Raw genomic sequence first — 18,976 nt, 5'->3', positions numbered from 1 at the left:
AGCGGGGAGTAAAATACGAAATTTGTCCGTCATATTTAACTTAAAATCGTTAATAAAATCGTTGAGGGTTTTACTTAATATTCTATCAACTCGTCACGAAAATATTAAAGCTGTGAAGGAGAAACTTCAGGAGTGTTGTGCAAAAACATATCCGAGATGTGGTCTTAATCAGATGTAGATACTTAAAACTCTAAGGAACATGCATTTGGGAAATTAGAGATAATATCTTTTACTAGAAATCAATAGCATTAAAACATACGGCTTTTCGAATCTTCATAAACCATTCTTCCGATAAATTAAAGACTAGGGTTTTTGACATCACAGACAACTGTTTCTTCCATAAAAATGAAACACTGAATATAAATGTAATCATTGAAGACCAGGTCTTCCAAAAATCTGTTGGAATTTTCATGGGTTCTAATTATGTCCGTTATTAGCAGATCTGTTTTTGCGGTGGCCTTTAATTCGACATTTAGATATATGGATGACGTTTTATCAATTAACAATATATCCCATTGATCTCGAAATAAAAGACACAACAGAGTCTAACACATTTCTTTCAGTTTTGGATGTTTTACTAGAAAAAGACTGATGGCAAACTAGCAAGTAAACTTAAATGTAATGACTTCAACTTTTCTATCGTCATCGTTCCTTATTTATGTGGCAATATACGTAACATTATCACCTGTATATGGGGTTTATATCATTCGCAAGAGGTCCTACCTCTCGATGATGACTAACATCTTTCATACGAATTGTTCATTCATACGAATTAGGCCATTATTTTCACACTGAATCGTCTACGAGTTTCTCTGTTTACCCGATCAGGACAGAGAGCATATGGCGGGAGTGACAGGACGACAGGAGATGCACACGTATCCTCCATGGCGCCTGATCCCACCTCTGTTTTCAGAGGTCGTAGTTTACTCTATTGACAATTTGTATTGTTTAATAGACTTTGAGCATGATAACTATTTTTTTCATTCAGATAAAGTAATTGTTTCTGTTGTTATATAAACAGCATAATTTCATTCAACAAAGATTTCTTCAATTTGATCTTGCCTATAATGAATGTCTGAGTATGTCAAACCCCATTCCTGCCCCCTTAATTTATTTGAGGAGTAACTAATTTTCATTCAGTGTTTGTAATTCTCACCTAAAACATATGTAGGATACTAACTAAAGGTTACATTCCTGTATTCCATATATTCAAAAAATGAGACAAACAAATGGACTCCGATCAGTGGGCTATTCTCATAATCAATTATGTGCAATAGTTCTAAAATGCATGCAAACGTGAAATAATTACACAGATACTCAATAAGTAAATAATCTTTATTTTAGACCCAAAACTAAACTAAAGTTAAAGCTTTAGCAATTGAGCGGTTGCTCATGCATCCAACAGGTCGACTTTTCTGAAAATGGTACTCACAATATGGGTAGATGGAAGTCTGATGCTGTCAAGCACAACATTTGCAAGTGTTTTATTTACTGTTTCTATTGATTGATGCATTATTCTTGAACTGATCGGTTGAGATTCATGTTTCACTTTATAAGCTTGATTACCACTCATATAAAATTCAAGTACTGTTCTGGTTAGTGAGATTTAGTATGCTACCCCAAGCATTAGTAGTTCAGATTAAGTCTGTTATTTCTACACCTTTTTAAAGTTCAAATTACGTCTGCTACCATACATAGCCTTTGACGGGCCAGTTTATGCATGCTGATGAAATGAATTTGGTCATTTATTTTGTATGTCTTTTTTTAATTGGACAACTTTTTATTAAATACTGTGAATCTGTTGTATTTGAAATGTATCCTCATCATTATGTGAAAAAAATGAAAATAACGAACAGTGGTCGATCTCAAAAAATCCATAAACAATACAGATATATGAAGAGCATAAAACACGGACCCCTGGAAATTTCAGAGGTGCCTAAGAAGGAGTAAGCATCCCCCATTGACCTGTCACGCCCGCATTGTATATTATTATATAACATATGTTTTCTTTTGATTTCACTCTCATCGTTAAAGATTACATGTATGTGTTCCTTGGATAGCAAAATCCAATTGTCTTTGGATCCTATTACAAAATATTGTTAATTCCATCTTCACTTTTGTTTGCTTATTTTTCTAAAATATGTGTCATTCATATCAGACCGAGGTCTCGCTTCCACTTTTTAAGAAATTTACTTATTTGTATATGTTAGCAACTGTTTCCATCTTTTGTTTTTGAATGAAATAAACATATAGTTTTTTTTATATAAATTATTGTGTCAAAATTTAGGAGATCCCACTGCTTGTGCGATGATATATTGTAGTTGCTTATTAATCCTTTGTATGTGATATACCTATTAATGATGTAGATAAAAAATACATTGTTTCACATCATAAAATTTAAAAAATAGCAAAGGGTACATATATACGTTCAATAATGTCATACCTTTTCAATTCAATTTTAGGTGACATAAGCATGAAATACACTGCCAATGAAAGATAACCCAAAAATTTCAGACTGATTACAAGAATTGTCAATGATAATTAACTTTTCTAATCATTCAAACAAGAAGTCGCAATTATAAATTTAGTATGGTACTGTAAAAGATGATCAGTCTTTACTTTTCGCTTTCATCCCTCATTTTTTTTTTTTCAAAACAAAGACTGACCATAAAACAAAGATTCTAAATTATTATTCAAAGCAAAGATTGATCATAAAACAAAGATTCTAAATTATTATTCGAAGCAAAGATTGATCATAAAACAAAGATTCTAAATAATTATTCAAAGCAAAGAATGATCATAAAACAAAGATTATAAATTATTATTCGAAGCAAAGATTGATCATAAAACAAAGATTCTAAATTATTATAACTTCATCTTTGAACATGTAGCGGTAATGTGCAGAGCTTTTTGCGATCCAGGACGTAGTTAAATTCTTTATTCTCAACACATTATGCTGAGATTTTGTAGGTTAGTCAGTTTAATGCAACAACAAGATGCATGCCACGAAATCCCCATCCTCCTAGTGCGCTGGAAAGCAGATATCATCAGTTTGGATAGCTGGTATCTGCAGGAATAACCATATTACTCAATTCTGGGGAACCATAACGTCCAAGAAACACGATACAGAACTCTCCCGGCCTGGTACATACATATCCTTAACACCAACCATTAGAAATCTGTTTTAGAACCTCTCTCGTACAAAGAAGATTTCTGTATATATAATCAATACAGCAAGAACATTAGAGGGTAAAAGTCCCATTCATTATGACACTTATTCAGTTTCTTTTTCAATTCGGATCTTTTCATGAATCGTTGATCAAAATCAGGTGACACAGAGAAAACAATTGTATGAAAGTGAAACATTGGTGGAAAAGGTATATAGTATTCATTTCAATTTTGAAGGGAATCGTGTCTGTATAATTCTCTGAAATCCATGTCGGGTGCATCAGAAAAACTTATTGGGGATAAGGGAAAGGGAGATACAGTCAGTAACTGCCATAAGTACATTAATTGATTGATCGTATGTTGTTTTACGTCCCATTCAAGTATTTGTCACTCATATAGAAACGTCCCCATAATCCGGCGAAGGGCTTCAAATTTAGACCTTTACTCGGCACTCAGGGCCATTGAACTGTGAGGGGTCTTTATCGTTTGCCGTAACAAGGGGCCTCAGTTTTTAAGGTCGAGAGCTTGGCGAAGGAACAGTTGCTACCTATATCTTTATCGACTTAGGTCAGTCGCGGTCGCGGTCGAGATTCGAACTCACGACCTTCCGATCACGACAAGTACATGTACATTAAAAATATAAGTATAAAACAGTGTAAAACAGGAAAATAATATTGTAATTATGTTAATCAAGTTCTAGAAACTATAAATCAGCTTTTATCTTAAAAATCAAACTATTTTTTTACTTTAAAGTTCCTGTTTTGGGGTATATTTATGCAAATCTTAAGGTACATTTTTGTTTTATCATTTTTTGGGTTGTTTTCTATAGAATATATATCAAATAGTATATAAGTCGAAGAACTATTTTTAACACGCATTTGTGAACAATTCAAGAAGATTTTTTTAGATCATCATTTTACAATTTATAGAAGAAGAAACACAATGTATTTTTCTGTAATATTTCAACCATCAAATTTACCAAAGCACATAAATGAGACTATAGAAATTATACCTACCATATGCTTGTGACCCCTCAAAATAACGTCCGATGACCTTTTTTCTTTTTGCTTGTCAAGGAATTTTCGATAGTTGATAGTGCCCCCCACTAAAATGTATGGTTTGTGCCCCCCCCCCCCAACTGAAATATTTCTACGGGCCTGAAATGCAAGGTGTAAACTTTTCATGATTGTTATGTTTGATAATGAGAGATCCTTTTTGTGGTGTTTACACGAGATTCCTAATGTCGACTGTCATTGAACACAAAGGTATGCTAGTTTCTTTGTTTACGAGTAAGTATTACATATACATTACTATTTTGGATAGGAAAAGGAAAGATGCCAAATTGGGCTAAGATATATGAAGTTTTGGAATATTTATTTCTTTTTTTTCCAATCAAGGTATCAAACGGTATCAATATGTTTAAGCACAGGTTACCTTTCTCGCCACTATCCACCTTTATGAGCATCTTTGATTTTGTTTTCTTTTAGCATCAATGCACTGTGCAATTTGTTTATGTTTGACAGTAGGAGAAATTAAAAATGTTTCTAAAAAATCATCTTTGATAACTTGGCTTACCGAGTCTTGGAGCTATTGATATAAAAGTCAAAGCATTTATTTCTACCTCTTGAGCAGCACCGACAAGAAGTAACCTTGGTAAGGGCCCTGTCACACCAAGCTGCGTCCAGACGGAGTTATTACGGTGTTGTTAATTTTTTGAAATCGCAGTGGAATCGCAGGGAAATTTCACAAAGGACAAGATAGGCTAAGACCCCTTTTTGGCCCCCTGGTTTGGGGTGTCTTTTAGAATGATGCAACGGTTTATCAATAAAACCCTGTTGTCACCCCTGCCACAAAATGAGTATTTGTTCTAAGTTATGGGATACACAGAGGTCACAGGAAGGTCAGAAAATATGTCAATTTCCGAATTCTCTCATTTTTATGTAAATTTTCATCGATTTTACATTACATTTAGTTTCAGAAAACATAGAGCACAAGCTTGCCTATCTACCAAATTTATATATTTCACACACTAGTATCAGATGCATCATTTATATAAAAATCTCAGATAGGCAAGCTTGTGCTCTATGTTTCCCGAAGTGAAAAGTATCTCAAATTTGACGAAATTTCATCAGAATTGAGGAAATTTGGGAAAATGTTCTACTTCTGCACCCTCTTGTGGACTCGATGTAAGCTTTGAATCAAAATAAGTGCTGGTTTTGAAACAAGCATTATTTTAAAGTTCTTAACGACAAACTATCACAATTTTAACTGTGTTCTGATTTTTACATCAAAGAAGGGGCCAGAGTCGGCCGTAACCATACCTTGTCCTTTCTGTAAAATTTTCACAATGTGAAGATATCACGGCGTCCCTACAGCATCCCACGCGTTTCTACGGCGTTCTCGCGGCGTGCTACTGCGTTCCCACGGAGATCTCTTCGCGATTGACTGCGCTTCTGCGGAGCTTTCACGGTGTGTTAGGAGTTGTCACCTCGCGTTCACGGCCCTCTCACTGCGCTGGCTGCGTTCACAATACGTTCGCAATACGTTCACAATGCGTTCTTCACCATGGATATATATTCAGAAGGAGTGTAACAATTTTTTTTAAAAGATTCAAGTTACATGATGAAAAGTTACATGATAGAAATGATCTATTTGAATAATTTAGTACTAAATTATTGATAGTTTTATTATTAAAACCCTTCTTCTTTCAATTATATCAATTCAGATGTGTTTTTATTTTGTCTTTGATTTTATTATGAATGTAAAAAAATAAACACACTGAAAAGTTGTTATAAAATTTAAGTAGTTCCACCGCAACTCCTCTGAAACAAAGAACAAGTTCTGGTGTAATTTTTACTTCCCAATTCTACTCCCATGCTCCTCGTCAGGAGTGCAAGAAATACGTTGGAGTTATTGCTGATCAAATATTAGGCCATTGCTCTTGTTTTTTGAGCTGGCTGACAACGCTCTAACAACACCGTGAAAGCGCATTGTGATCGCCGATGGACGCGGTAGAAACGCCAAGGGAGCGCAATATTCGCATTGACAACTCCTTTTTGTCGCTGTGTAATCGCAGTCAAAAATCACAAAACGCTTAATCTCATTAGAAGCGCCGTGAAAGCGCAACAGAAACGCAGTGATATCTCCAAGGACTCCGCGAGGTCTCCGTGGAAGCGCAGTCTACTATCACTGCGTTCATGCTGCGATCATGTGCGTCTTCACGGCGTGCGTACGGAGCTCCCACTGCGTTGTTGGAGATCTCACCGCGATCATACTACGTTTCTACTGCGTTCTTATCAGACCGCGATAACACGGCGCGTACTTTGTGCATGCCCAAAGTGCGCGCCGTCCCCTGGCGTTCTTGGAGACCCTACGCGACCCTACCGCGTTCAGTGGAGATCTCGCCGCGTTGTCACGGCGCTGTAGGAGACTCTACTGCGCTCACCTCGGCGTTTTGCATTTTTTATAGACGCCGTGCGATTTAAAAAATCGTAAATTTTTCATAAACAGAACCATTTCGGTTTTATACAAAACGAGGATATGAAAGCCGTAATTTCATCCTCAAAAGTATGAATATATAGATGCTCTTGTATATATGTGTCTTATAAGAAGCTTTCGATTTAATTTTGTACATTTCTTTATTGCATAAAGAAATGCTTGTATGAATGTTGACAGCTAAGGGTGTAGAGTGCAACAATTTTTTTTTCAAGGACATAACTACAGCAAACTTGTTTATATTGCAAATAAGATGCATATCATTTTTTTATAATCATCTAATCATCATTTTTTTAAGCATTTGGGCATAAAAATTCGTGTTACAAAAATCGCATAATGTGATAGTTTTCTTAAGTTTGCTTTTCCCAGTAGTCCTTTCAGGTCTAATTAAAGTAAATTAATACAATTCTTTGAATATACGCCAAGTGAATAATATTTATCTTTATTCACCAAAATTCTGCGCATTTGTCCATTTCTTTGTGAAACTTTCTTTGCATCGGAAAGCTCGTTTGGTTTTAAATATGTTCAATAAAGACTACCTTTTCAACAAAGCAGAATATCCATCTATTTGTCCTTGTGTGCAAAAATAAATTTACTACGTAAATATTGCGACTGGATATTAAGCACTGTGAGAATGTCATGCTAGATATAAGGTCCAAATGTTGCTCACTTACAAATATGGCTTCAAAGAAGCTCGTTTCCTAACAGAGAAATAGAATGCTAAAAAGAGTATGTTTTAACTACTGTAATTGGAGAACATTTGTGTGCTTCTCTGAGCGAAAAGTCAGAAGAAACCAAAGATCAACTGATATGGGTTTTAAAAAAAATCCCACAGAATTTTACAACTGAAACTGATTAGAAAACATCACAATGCACCAAAAAATTCTTATTCATCTATGGGCGGCCCATGCACAATAGAATACAGTGTTTAGACATGACAAGAAATGTACATACATATGTAGGAACTAATTATTTGCTTTTGCTTATATAAGTAAAAAGATTTGCATCTATCCGAAACTATGAGCAATTTACACATGTGAGTACATCTGTATATGAGCAAATGCCTTTATATTCCGAGACCTCATTATGTGAGTATATCATAAAATTATTATGAACAGTTATGTTGAATTCATGCTAAAAGTGAACATAAATGAACATTGAGAAAGAACTATATATAATAAGTGTCTCAAATGCCCCCCTAAAATGAATATCTCTATTTTACTTCACATAAAGGTTTACTTTGCATGGCTATACACGTGCAATTTATTCGTGATTTTAAATTTGATCAAAATGCCATTGATTTTGAAATATGACATAAAATTCACCTTTTCCCTCCATTTTGGCATATTTTGTATGGGACTGTTTATTTTCAGACACTTTTTCTTCCAGAAAATATTAAGCGCAGACCAGAGTAAACTCTATATTTTCACCAAAGATGTATTTATCCAAGACTAATTACTGACAGAAAAATTGTGCTTGTTGCAAATCTGAGCTCTATGATTCCCATCGGAAAAATGTCCAGAAAAAGTTTTGTCTTAGTTTGATTAAATTGCAAAATTAACATCATTTCTGACGTCATTTACAGCCATTAAGTGTATAAAAATGAGACAAATGTATTAAAAATATCTCAAAAATAATTTTTTCTACAAAATGAAACAACAGTTTAACATTCCTGAATCACATTTAAAAATGTTGATTTGTGGGGGTCAAAATTGACTCTAATCAGATATAGTCCTTAGTATTGTTGTTTTTATTGTTTGTCTTATTTTCTAATTTTTTAAGGTAAGTGAATGACGTTTGAACAAAAATTTTTACTTTTCCTTAATACTTATAGAAAATGGTCTCAATTACATTGAAATAAGCAAAACACTTACAATGTAAGTAATATGCACAAGTGGATGATCGAAGCTTATATGAATCCGTAATAATTAATAAGGAAGTCGTGATTAAGAGAATGGTGGTTAAAGGGACCTGTGATCGCAGAAGTCTTTGCCGTCAATATAAAGATGTCACAATTCTTTCCGGTCCGCCGAGCCTTATATTCTATGACAGCCCCGTATTATCTCTCACAAGACCGTGTTCCACAGGCCCAAAAACGTTCGTGAAATAAGTTCTATGGGCATTTATTTCGATAAATATTTTTTTCTAAATTTTGTATTTGAGAATTTTAAAACGAAAAGTTGCTGTAACATATATAAAAGTTTTTGGGTCAGTCTTCTTTATTTATAATTATTGCACAAAGCAAACACAGGGAAAAATTTAGCGAACACAAAACAATTATGGAATTCTTTTTCGGACTGGTTGTTTTTCTGAGTTACATGTATTACACGGATGCCCATGGAAGAATGATAGATCCACCCATGAGATCTTCAATGTGGCGGGTTGGATTTGAAACACCCAAAAATTATAACGACAATGAACTGAATTGTGGAGGATTTGTGGTAAGTTTCAAATTTAGTCTAACCTTGCGAATATGCTCTTTAAAACCTAGAATAATTATTTGCTTAATGTAGAAATTAATACAAGTTAGGTATATTCGGTATTTAATTTTCTCTATTTTTTCTAGCCTACATTTAAAGCGTAAAGAAAAATCAAACGATATTAAAATTGTTGCTATGTTTCTATGGTAATGCATTGTCAATATTTTTGAAAACATTAACTGCTCGAGATCCAGAAAATTGTAATTCAGAATTATATCAGAATCCATTTAAAAAAAACAAAACTGTATTATTATGTGGATATATAAACGATATTGAAATTGTTCCTATTTTTCTATGGTAAAGCATGGTCAATATTTTAAAAAAAAAGTCATTTGTTTGAGATTCAGAAATTTTAAATCAGAATTATATTAGAATTTGTATAAAAAGCGTTTCTTTGTGTTTCTTACGATGTACATGTACAAATAAAACACTCGAGCCAATGATGGCACACTTTTAAGTGAGAATCGGAAACGATATGCCCAGCCAAAGCAGGTAAATTATTTTCCAGGACAGGTTTATGAGGTTTCGCTATAAACGAACAATACGCATAGCTGATTCCTTTATTTCCTCAGAAAATTTAACCATCTTACCTTGTATTTCTATAAATGTACTACTATTATTTGTTTGAATAAAATTATTTTATTTATCGAAAATATATTCTTTAATACAGCATAATATAATCAGTTAATAAGTTTTATCATTAAATACAGTTCTTTTTCAAATCTTTGAGTATAAAACAAACCTTTGCCTGAATTATTTTGCAAAATAAAACCATAGCATGTCTCTAGACAAATTGCAACAATCAATTATTCATGGATTTCGAAATGAAAATGTTTTAACTCTTTTTATCCCATCTAAATCATTTACCCTAGTGACATTTGCAGTTTCGTGTTAAAAAAAATTCTAAAAAGTCTTCATATAAGCTTTATATATTTGAATAAAATGAAGAAAAAGACTGACGCACTGTGCATTCTTCTTTCTTTTAGCAGTAAGATGAACGGCTGCAAGGTGTGTTGAACAAAGTTTGAACAGTTCAATACTTTAAATTATATAACTCTGTCAATTTATGACATATAGAAATGTTAAATTAAATTAACCTCCATAAATTTCCTCTTCATAAAGTACATGCAATGTGGTTTCATGGGAACATTCATTGAACACTAAAAGATGACATTTATATACTTTGCACGTCAAATTTTAATTAGACCACCTTGTCCAATTAACATTGTAAACATTAACATAAAAAGGATCTATATTTACACGCAATGTGTCGTTACTATATTCATGTACAATGAGCGATGGTAATTATGCTTTCGTTACTGTCATGAACTACATGAGGTTCTGTGATCAGCGGTAGGCGTACATCAAATGTGTGGCGAAATGGCGATCTTCGACAGGGCAAACCTTTTTAGGTGACACGATATGGGATTGCAGTACATTGTCTGAAAAGAATATTGATTAACTTCGGAAAGTTATATTCAGTTTAAAAAGGAGAGAGAGATTTTGGCGATTTTCCCCGAGATGTACAACATCAGAGTCTATGAAATGCTTGGAAATCTAATGCAGGGTCTTTCAGCTCCCTCAAACCTGCAGAATTAATGAATGAATAAACACATAAAAGAACATGTAAATAAATAAATAAATAAATATATTCAAAATGATATCATTTTTTTAAAATCACATTATGTAAATAAATAAATAAATAAACTCATGATCTCATATTTTTTTCTCATATTTTTAAAATCACAGAAATGCAATGCAATTCAGCTCCTGTACCTACCCTCTTTATCAACCAATTAGGTTTTTTTTTTTCTATGATATTACCAAAAGCAATCCACCAATTAGGTTTTTTTTCTATGATATCACCAAAAGTAATCCACCAATTAGGTTTTTTTCTGTGATATTACCAAAAGTAATCCACCAATTAGGTTTTTTTTCTATGATATTACCAAAAGTAATCCACCAATTAGGTTTTTTTTCTATGATATTACCAAAAGTAACCCAGGTTGGTTTATGATACGATTCGAAAATATTTATTCTGAAGTTTCAGTACCTGTAATATATAATCGTTTGGCTTATGACACACTTTTTCTCCCACAAAACTATGAGATATAGGCTCACGCGCAAGTCTCCAGTGTACCATGATCGCGGTCGAAATACATTTTATAGGTAAATAGATTTACTTTTCCACTCAAACGCGATCCTCTTGAACAATGATGTTCAAACTGTTAACTTAAAAAAATAAGATAACCATTTATACGTGATGTGAAAGCATTTTATGTCAACAGCATTTCAACTCGTAATAATAATGGGTTTTCCGTATACTTTGTTTTGCAATTAAAAAGATAACGAACATTTTCTAAATTTTTTTTTTAGCTTAAATCTGTTTTTCCATTGAGGCAAACACTGCAATGTTTTAGTGCATATGTGGGTGGGTTTTTTTTTGGGGGGGGGGTTGTTTGTTTGTTTTGTTTTGTTTTTTTGTTGTTTTTGTTTTGTTTTGTTTTGTTTTTCTTGTTTACTTATTGACTGGCCATTGGCATTAGGCTACTAAATTTCAGCATGGGTTACATGTATTTCTGTAAGAACAGACTGTTACGCTTGATCATTAATTCAACAAACATAAAAACGCCTATACAATCATGAAAGAAATTTAATGAATTTATGCTATGTAGGGTTAAAAACAACGTAGTATAGTGTTTGCCTTAAATCAATCAAATTAGACAATTCAGATCAAGGTTTTGGTTACAGGGAACATTATTAATTTTACATATACATTAGGAATTCCAATGAGAAAGGTCGTCATCAATTTTGATAATATTTTTTAAAAAACCTCTTAAGAGATGTGGATGGAATGTGTTTAACTTTTTTTGATTTAAAAGAAAACTATTTGAATGCATTCAACGCAGTGTGTGTTGCACGAGCTTGGTTCAGTGTGTCAATCGACAACGCCACATAATTAAATACGTTTCTACTTAAAATGCAGATTAAATTGTTGTGTCTCTCTTGTCTGTGTAAAAACTGAGCAGATCCTTGTTCATGTTAATTACTCTTTAATTATATATTATATTACTAGTACTTCTTTAAAATACCCTATTGAAACTTAAAAAATTGCCTGAAAACTTTTTTACAAATATGGAAAATATTACAGTTAAACTTCGTTATCTAATATCTCGAATACCATGGTTAAGTCGAAATGAGTTGGGAGTCCCAACCACTTTTTAAAAAATGAATTTCAACCTCATTATCTCGAATCCTTAAATCGCGGTGCCGTTTAGTTCGAGATAACAAAGTTTGACTGTATTGCAAAACTGATCTTCATACATCTTTTTTGTTTTATATTCCATGGTTTATATATACGAGGGGTGATAAAAAAAATTCGATAACTATCTCTTATTTACAAAATTCACTATTCAGATCAGAATGAAATTTGGCACACATATAGTCATATACGTTCTATAAATAGCAGGTGTTACGTAATGTTTTGTTCCATGTTTGTGACGTCTCAGTGTGAAAAGGACGTCAATATGTAGATGACTTGCAACAAAAAATGGCTGACTCAGTCGTACCTGAGCAACGAAAGGCTGTAAATTTAAACGTTTATCTTGAAAATTCTTTTGCAGTTGCATATAATAATTTGTACAAGGTTTATGAAATTCAATCATTAATTAGACTGATTGTCTTAGAGAAGGAAGGGAAATGGTCAAAAATGATGTTTGTTCTTATGCCCAGTGAAAGTAAGCTGGGGACGAGATGTGTCATTAGTTGAACAATTTGTTATGAAAGATCGCCAAGTTACAGTTAGAAATATAGTTGAATATTTTAAGAATATCATAACTATTAAATCCCTAAAATACCGTTTACTTTAGACTTTAAACATATCAGATATGATAAAAAGAAAGCGCCCATACTTTATCCACGATGGAAAAACGACGCACCCAAGACAGAGAAGTCGGGTTGTGAAGGTCACCATGCATGCTCATTCTGGGAAAAGATATCCTTATCAACCCATCTTATTGCAGAGATTTGGTCATTTATGACAAATGGACAATTCTTGCTTTAAAATAACTTGCATGGTAAGAAATATAAGACCCGGAAAAATCTTTTAGCTTCTGTGAAAAGAATGCTACGGAGCATTTCACGTGACCGTCTGGATCACGTGTTTGGGGCCTGGGCAGAACGGTGGCAAATGTGTATTAAAATCGGAAGGGAATACTTTAAAAACATGATAAACACCGAAATCTAATTTTATTTCTTTTATGGAAGTTATTCAATTAGTTTGCGAACTTTTTGATCACCCCTCGTACATGTAAACATAATAGAATATACCAAGTTGAAAGCTGTAAGTCTTGCAGACAGAAAAACGAACAAAATTCTTCCATTTCCTTGAGACATAAAGACATAAAAAAAAAAAACAAACATCATCCCATTTTTTTTATATTTTGAGAACCTCGTAACATTCTGAGTTTGCAGGCTGTGTGTGAATTAAAATTCCATTTCATGCGCGGATCTAGAGGGGGGGGTCAGGGGTCCGGACCCCCCTGGAATTTGCAGAGTTATAAAATGTATATACGAAACCAACTGACCTTTACCCCCCTCCCTCGAAAACGCGGATCTGTGTTAAGTTGGTATGAAAAGACATAGGTATGAAGCTTTAGAAGTCAACGACTACCCCACCCCACCCCCCACCCCCACCCATGAAATAGGTTTTTCACTTTTGGGAAAGTTGAGTTTTTTTCTATGTTATTTATTTATTTATTTTTTTTTTTTTTTTGCTTGTGAAGAAATTTGTGGGTTTTAATTTTTTTTTTTTTTTTGGCTGGGGTGGACCCCCCTGGAAAAAATTCCTGGATCCGCGCCTGCATTTATTGTATAAATAACAAGTGTGTATTTTTTGTATTTTCATCCATTTGAAATTTTTTAAAAATTTAATATAATTCTGCAAATTCTACTTTAAATGATTTTCACGTTGCTTCTCTTCACTATAACGCATCCTTCAAATGACAACTTTTTACAAGTCCAAAGCCATAACATAACATGTTTGTGTTACAAATTGCATTCCAAGTTCTCCGTTATGCACTCTTGGGTCATTTCATATTTAATAAACCTGAAAATGACATGATGGAATCTAATCAATTTAGGTCTTTAGGAGCCAAGGTAAATGAATTTGATTTATTGAAGGAAATATGCCAAAATGACGCTTTCCTCATAATGATAGTGATCAAGCTTTCATGTATGCGATTAATTAAAGCGATACTTTGATATTTAACCATTTTATTTTATGCCATGCATGCATTTATAATTTTAAAAAAGATGGTGCATTTGAATCAAATATAATACGTAGTACTAGTACACGACATTAAGAACAGTCATTTTATGTATATATTTAAAAAAAAAATTTATCTATTTATTTTTATTGATTTATTAATAAATCAATTAATTCATTTATTTATTTTACATTTTTTGTTGTTGGATATGGAATTTATATCACGAGTTGGACAGGATTTTTTTCCCTGTCTTTTGGAGCAGAAACAGAATATGAAAATCCTATCGCACCGATACTTGAAGAGTTTGCAATTAAAAATATTGAAATAAGTGCAGGAAAGGGAAAGAAAAAAGCAAATTAAGCTTTGTATGGCTTTAAATTCTTTTCCTTTTAAGTGATGCAGCATTCCCATTTTTAAAGTGAAGCGTTTTAATGAGTGAAATTGTTAATTACGATATAATGATAATATGATTTTGATGGAGGATATAAAGCATATATGTCGACATTATATATTGGCATTAAATCACGAAAAAATAACAGTTGAGTAAGGAAAAGGATGTCTTTTCCCTATGAGATGATAACTTCGGTTCCGCAATCTGTCATGTTCTTATATTTTATTATTTTACATTTGTCAGTACAGAATTATAAATAGAATATTTATCATTATCAGTTATGCCTTTACATATTAGATTAAAAAATAACGACCATATAAATATTCACAACAGAACTGCTTTTATGGACATACATGTAACACATGAAAATAGATTAATTTATTACATTGTTTTCGTTCGAAATACCGGGGTATTACATGTAGGTTAATGATTCCGTGCACAGTCTTTGCCCTATCCCTTAAAAAAACATATATAACATACTTACTTTCAGTATTCTGTAGTGATACATATATCAAAGAATTATTAGACACAATTACATGTAGTTTGAAATATAACATATACTGGTAAATAAAAAATAGAATAGCTAAAGAATAAATTTTTGCTTAGCAAGATGAACTCATTTCGTGTCCACAGAATGCATACCTTTACCACAAACGTTAAAGCTTAACCAAAGATACATTAAAGCGCAATCAATATGCAAGCTTTATCAGATCTAGAGTGTGTTCTGTGGTTTGGTGGTTGATGTACTTGATGAGTAGGCACAATTTTACGTATCGTACAACAATAGTAAGTGTGGCCATCTTGAATAATAATTGCGCTTCCGGTTTGAATTTTGTTGCCTTTCAGAGAAAACGAATAACATATAAAGGTATTCAATTTATAATGAAGGGGTTTTGAACAATTTTGAATCATCCTAAACTAGTTAAAAAGCATTGTTAGATAACAATGAAAGTGAAATGAACCAATTCTCATGACAGATAACATGTAAGAAGCCAGTCACCTTAAAAGTTTTTGAAGTGATAGCCCTTGATGAAGAAAAGAATTTTTTTTTTTTTTTTAAATATCAATGGTGAATTATTTATTTTATTTTAATAATAAAGAGAGAGTTTATGCATATAGTCACCAAGAGATTTGTTTGAAAAATTACTTTTGCAATATCTTGATAATACATGCGCTGCCCATAGACTTCAATGTTAATTTCAAGGTACAATTAATTGTACAATAATCAAAATTCGATAAATTCCTTTGGTGGAGTATTTTTGCTACCATGATTTAAAAATCGGACCATTCATTTATTAGGTACAAAAAATGGTCATTATACTTTGAATACCTTAATTAATAATCAATTAAGAGTTAAGAAAATTAAAAAAAATAGGAATTCATCATTCAAAAGCAGATTAAAGGTTGCTAACTAATACATGCATTATTTAAAGTTGATAATAACAGCTAATGAAGACAAGTTAAAAAAAATCGAGTGTTATTAAGAATTGCTTTATCTGAGCTAGGATATTCTTCTGCACGTCAACATAACTTTAATTTTACCAACAATCAAAAAAGAATATAAACAATCGTTCAAACTGCTCCATTCTAAATAGACTCAAAATAATCTTAATTTTGTTGATAGTGTAGCCCTCTGTTTTATCAATCATTGTATATGTAATTGATTTTCAATTTTCATAAATCTATAAAGGGGAAAACATTATCACAGCGAATAAATACATTTTTAGAAAAAAATATAGAACTGGACGATAAAACATAAGGGATGTTCAATTTCTTCACACGTGGAGAGGTGACGATTCTTTTGACAAAGAAAGTAAAACAAGCACCCTTTCATTTACAACCATTTTGATATTGTTCTAAAAATCATTACAATCCGCTGGATTCATGTTGTTTTTTTTATATCTTAGTTCAATGTCTATCTAAATATTTTTTGTGTGTGTGTTTGGAATGCTGTCTTTTTTATTATTATTATTATTTTGCATTCCTCGCATGGTTTTTTAATCACAGTTTTAGTTCTTGAAGTACTTTGATGCTTTGTTCCTAGGAACAAAAACGGAAAGAAAAATTGCGTCTTCATGAATATATTTCATATATTTTGTTTGAAATTTGAAATAAAGTCCTGACTCCTAATGCTACCTATCTTAATTACTACATTTTTTACTCCTAGGAAATGATGGAAAAGGCAAATGGTAAATGTGGAATATGTGGTGACCCGTATCTTGGACCTCGCGAAAATGAAGCTGGCGGGAAATACGCTCTTGGAATAATTACCAAGCAATACAAAGTGGGTTCAGTAATTAACGTCACCATAGAACTAACGACAAATCATAGAGGTTATTTCGAATTTCGCCTCTGTCCACAGAATGACCCCTACACCCCCATCACCGAAGCCTGTTTAGATAAACATGTGTTAAATATAATTGGATATGGAAAGCGATTTATGCTTTATGACGAAAAAACGGTCATGGTGGATTTGCAGCTTATGCTTCCCCCGCATTTGAGGTGCTCACAATGCGTGTTACAGTGGAAATGGAGAGCAGGTAATTTTATTTCAAATTAATTTCAAGGCTTTTTCCCCACACACATTCAATAAAAATAATTATTGTATTATGAAAATTCAAATAATTGTTCTCGGTTCAATTAAAAAAAAATATATGCATATTCTGCTTATGTAATTCAAATGTAGTTTAAAACATATTTTTTGTCGCAGCACAAAATAGAGGGATTGACAAACGTACAGGAAAAGAGTGCTTTGGATGTGGACCTCAAGAATATTTCGTGAACTGTGCAGATATTGCCATTGGAGATAAGGCTATTAACCGAATTCCCAAACCAGCAGCAAAAAGAGCACAAGTTACCATGAAACCAAAGGTACCTAAATTGACGGTAACAAGGACCAAAATCACGAAACAACAAATTCCCAAAGTTGCTCAAACACCATACACTGATGTTGCACAACAGTATCAACCGCATCAATATAACGAAGCTGTTTTTAATAATGAAAATTTTCAAGAATCCCTTGCCGATCGAGTGTTTTTAGATCTCATAGGCCAAAGCACATTATTCATTGACCCATCGCCGCATTTTGAGGCGATTAATAACAGGCAACCAGCGCAAAACCAGTTCAATGCACAGGCATCTACAAATCAGAACTTTGGACCTGCATACAATCCATTTTTTAATGATTTTATTGCTCCAAATGAGCCTTCTCTGCTTGATTTCAATTCTGCTGGGATTTCTAGGCAACCAGGGCCTTCAACTTCACACGCCGCTGCAGCTGGACAATATTACACAGCGCAGTCTGTTATGGCTACCGCCGCCATCTTGTCAACTCTAGCAGGTGGTGAGACCGGTGGTGATAATGCTTACATAGAATGTCCAGAAAGTGCACAACCGACCTGTAAAGGAAATACTATGTGGGGAGAAGGACGCTCAAATGATCGTTTTTGTTCATCTATCTGTCCACAAGGACATTGTCCCATGTCAATGTGTATGTGTACTTGTCCTGCAAGAAAACGTATATTTGTCAAAGGAAATACGTCACCCTCTAACACAGGTCAAAGATGCTTTGCAATTGACGCGTGGGATCAACACACAAATAACTTATGTGTAAGGAACTGTAAACCAAACCAAATGGATTTCTGTCCCTCCGACATTTGCACGTGTGAGATGTGGGGGATTTAGCGACAGGCAGCACTGATCGATCAAACATTACTTACAAATGATGAAATATGAAGTAATTTATCCGAAAGCCGTGAAGGTGATGTATAACATGTCGGTTTTTACAGCGTTTGCATTGCCTTTGTGCTTTCTATAGAAGAAATCCATTCCATGAAGAGATCTATTAATATAATTAAATAATGACTGCTTTTATAGGAGAAACATCTGCATGTACTATAACCTCTAAATAATGTTCTGAAAAAGCCTTTGATTTTTTTTATCCGATAACCCGGTTGATACTTACAAGTCAACACTTTAATGTATTTAAGAATGATTATTGATATTGATTGTTTACTCTGTCTTACTTTTTTCAAAATTATTTATTATTGCCAGTTTGAAAAAGCATATGTCCTCATATAAAATTCAAATATCTATGTGCAATGTGAGAACTTGTCAAATTAACTAAATAAAACGCTTACATTCCTTTTTTGGAATGTAAATTATATTTATAATCA

General features: G+C 33.0%; 1 protein-coding gene across 1 annotated transcript; it reads left to right on the top strand.

Annotated features, from left to right (window-relative positions):
* The first annotated feature begins 8,743 nt into the window (after positions 1–8,743).
* Positions 8,744–18,889, top strand: LOC133183964 (uncharacterized). The gene is made up of 3 exons (XM_061318834.1): positions 8,744–9,104; positions 16,969–17,341; positions 17,512–18,889. The coding sequence occupies exons 1-3, from the start codon at positions 8,943–8,945 to the stop codon at positions 18,483–18,485; spliced, it is 1,509 nt and encodes a 502-aa protein (XP_061174818.1). The 5' UTR covers positions 8,744–8,942; the 3' UTR covers positions 18,486–18,889.
* Positions 18,890–18,976: the final 87 nt, after the last annotated feature.

This window comes from Saccostrea echinata, unplaced genomic scaffold (genome assembly GCF_033153115.1).
Source record: "Saccostrea echinata isolate AGI-Se365-2 ecotype Australia unplaced genomic scaffold, CSIRO_AGI_Sech_v1 ptg000009l, whole genome shotgun sequence".
Taxonomy (NCBI): domain Eukaryota; kingdom Metazoa; phylum Mollusca; class Bivalvia; order Ostreida; family Ostreidae; genus Saccostrea; species Saccostrea echinata.
This window is presented reverse-complemented; position numbering and strand designations above follow the sequence as displayed.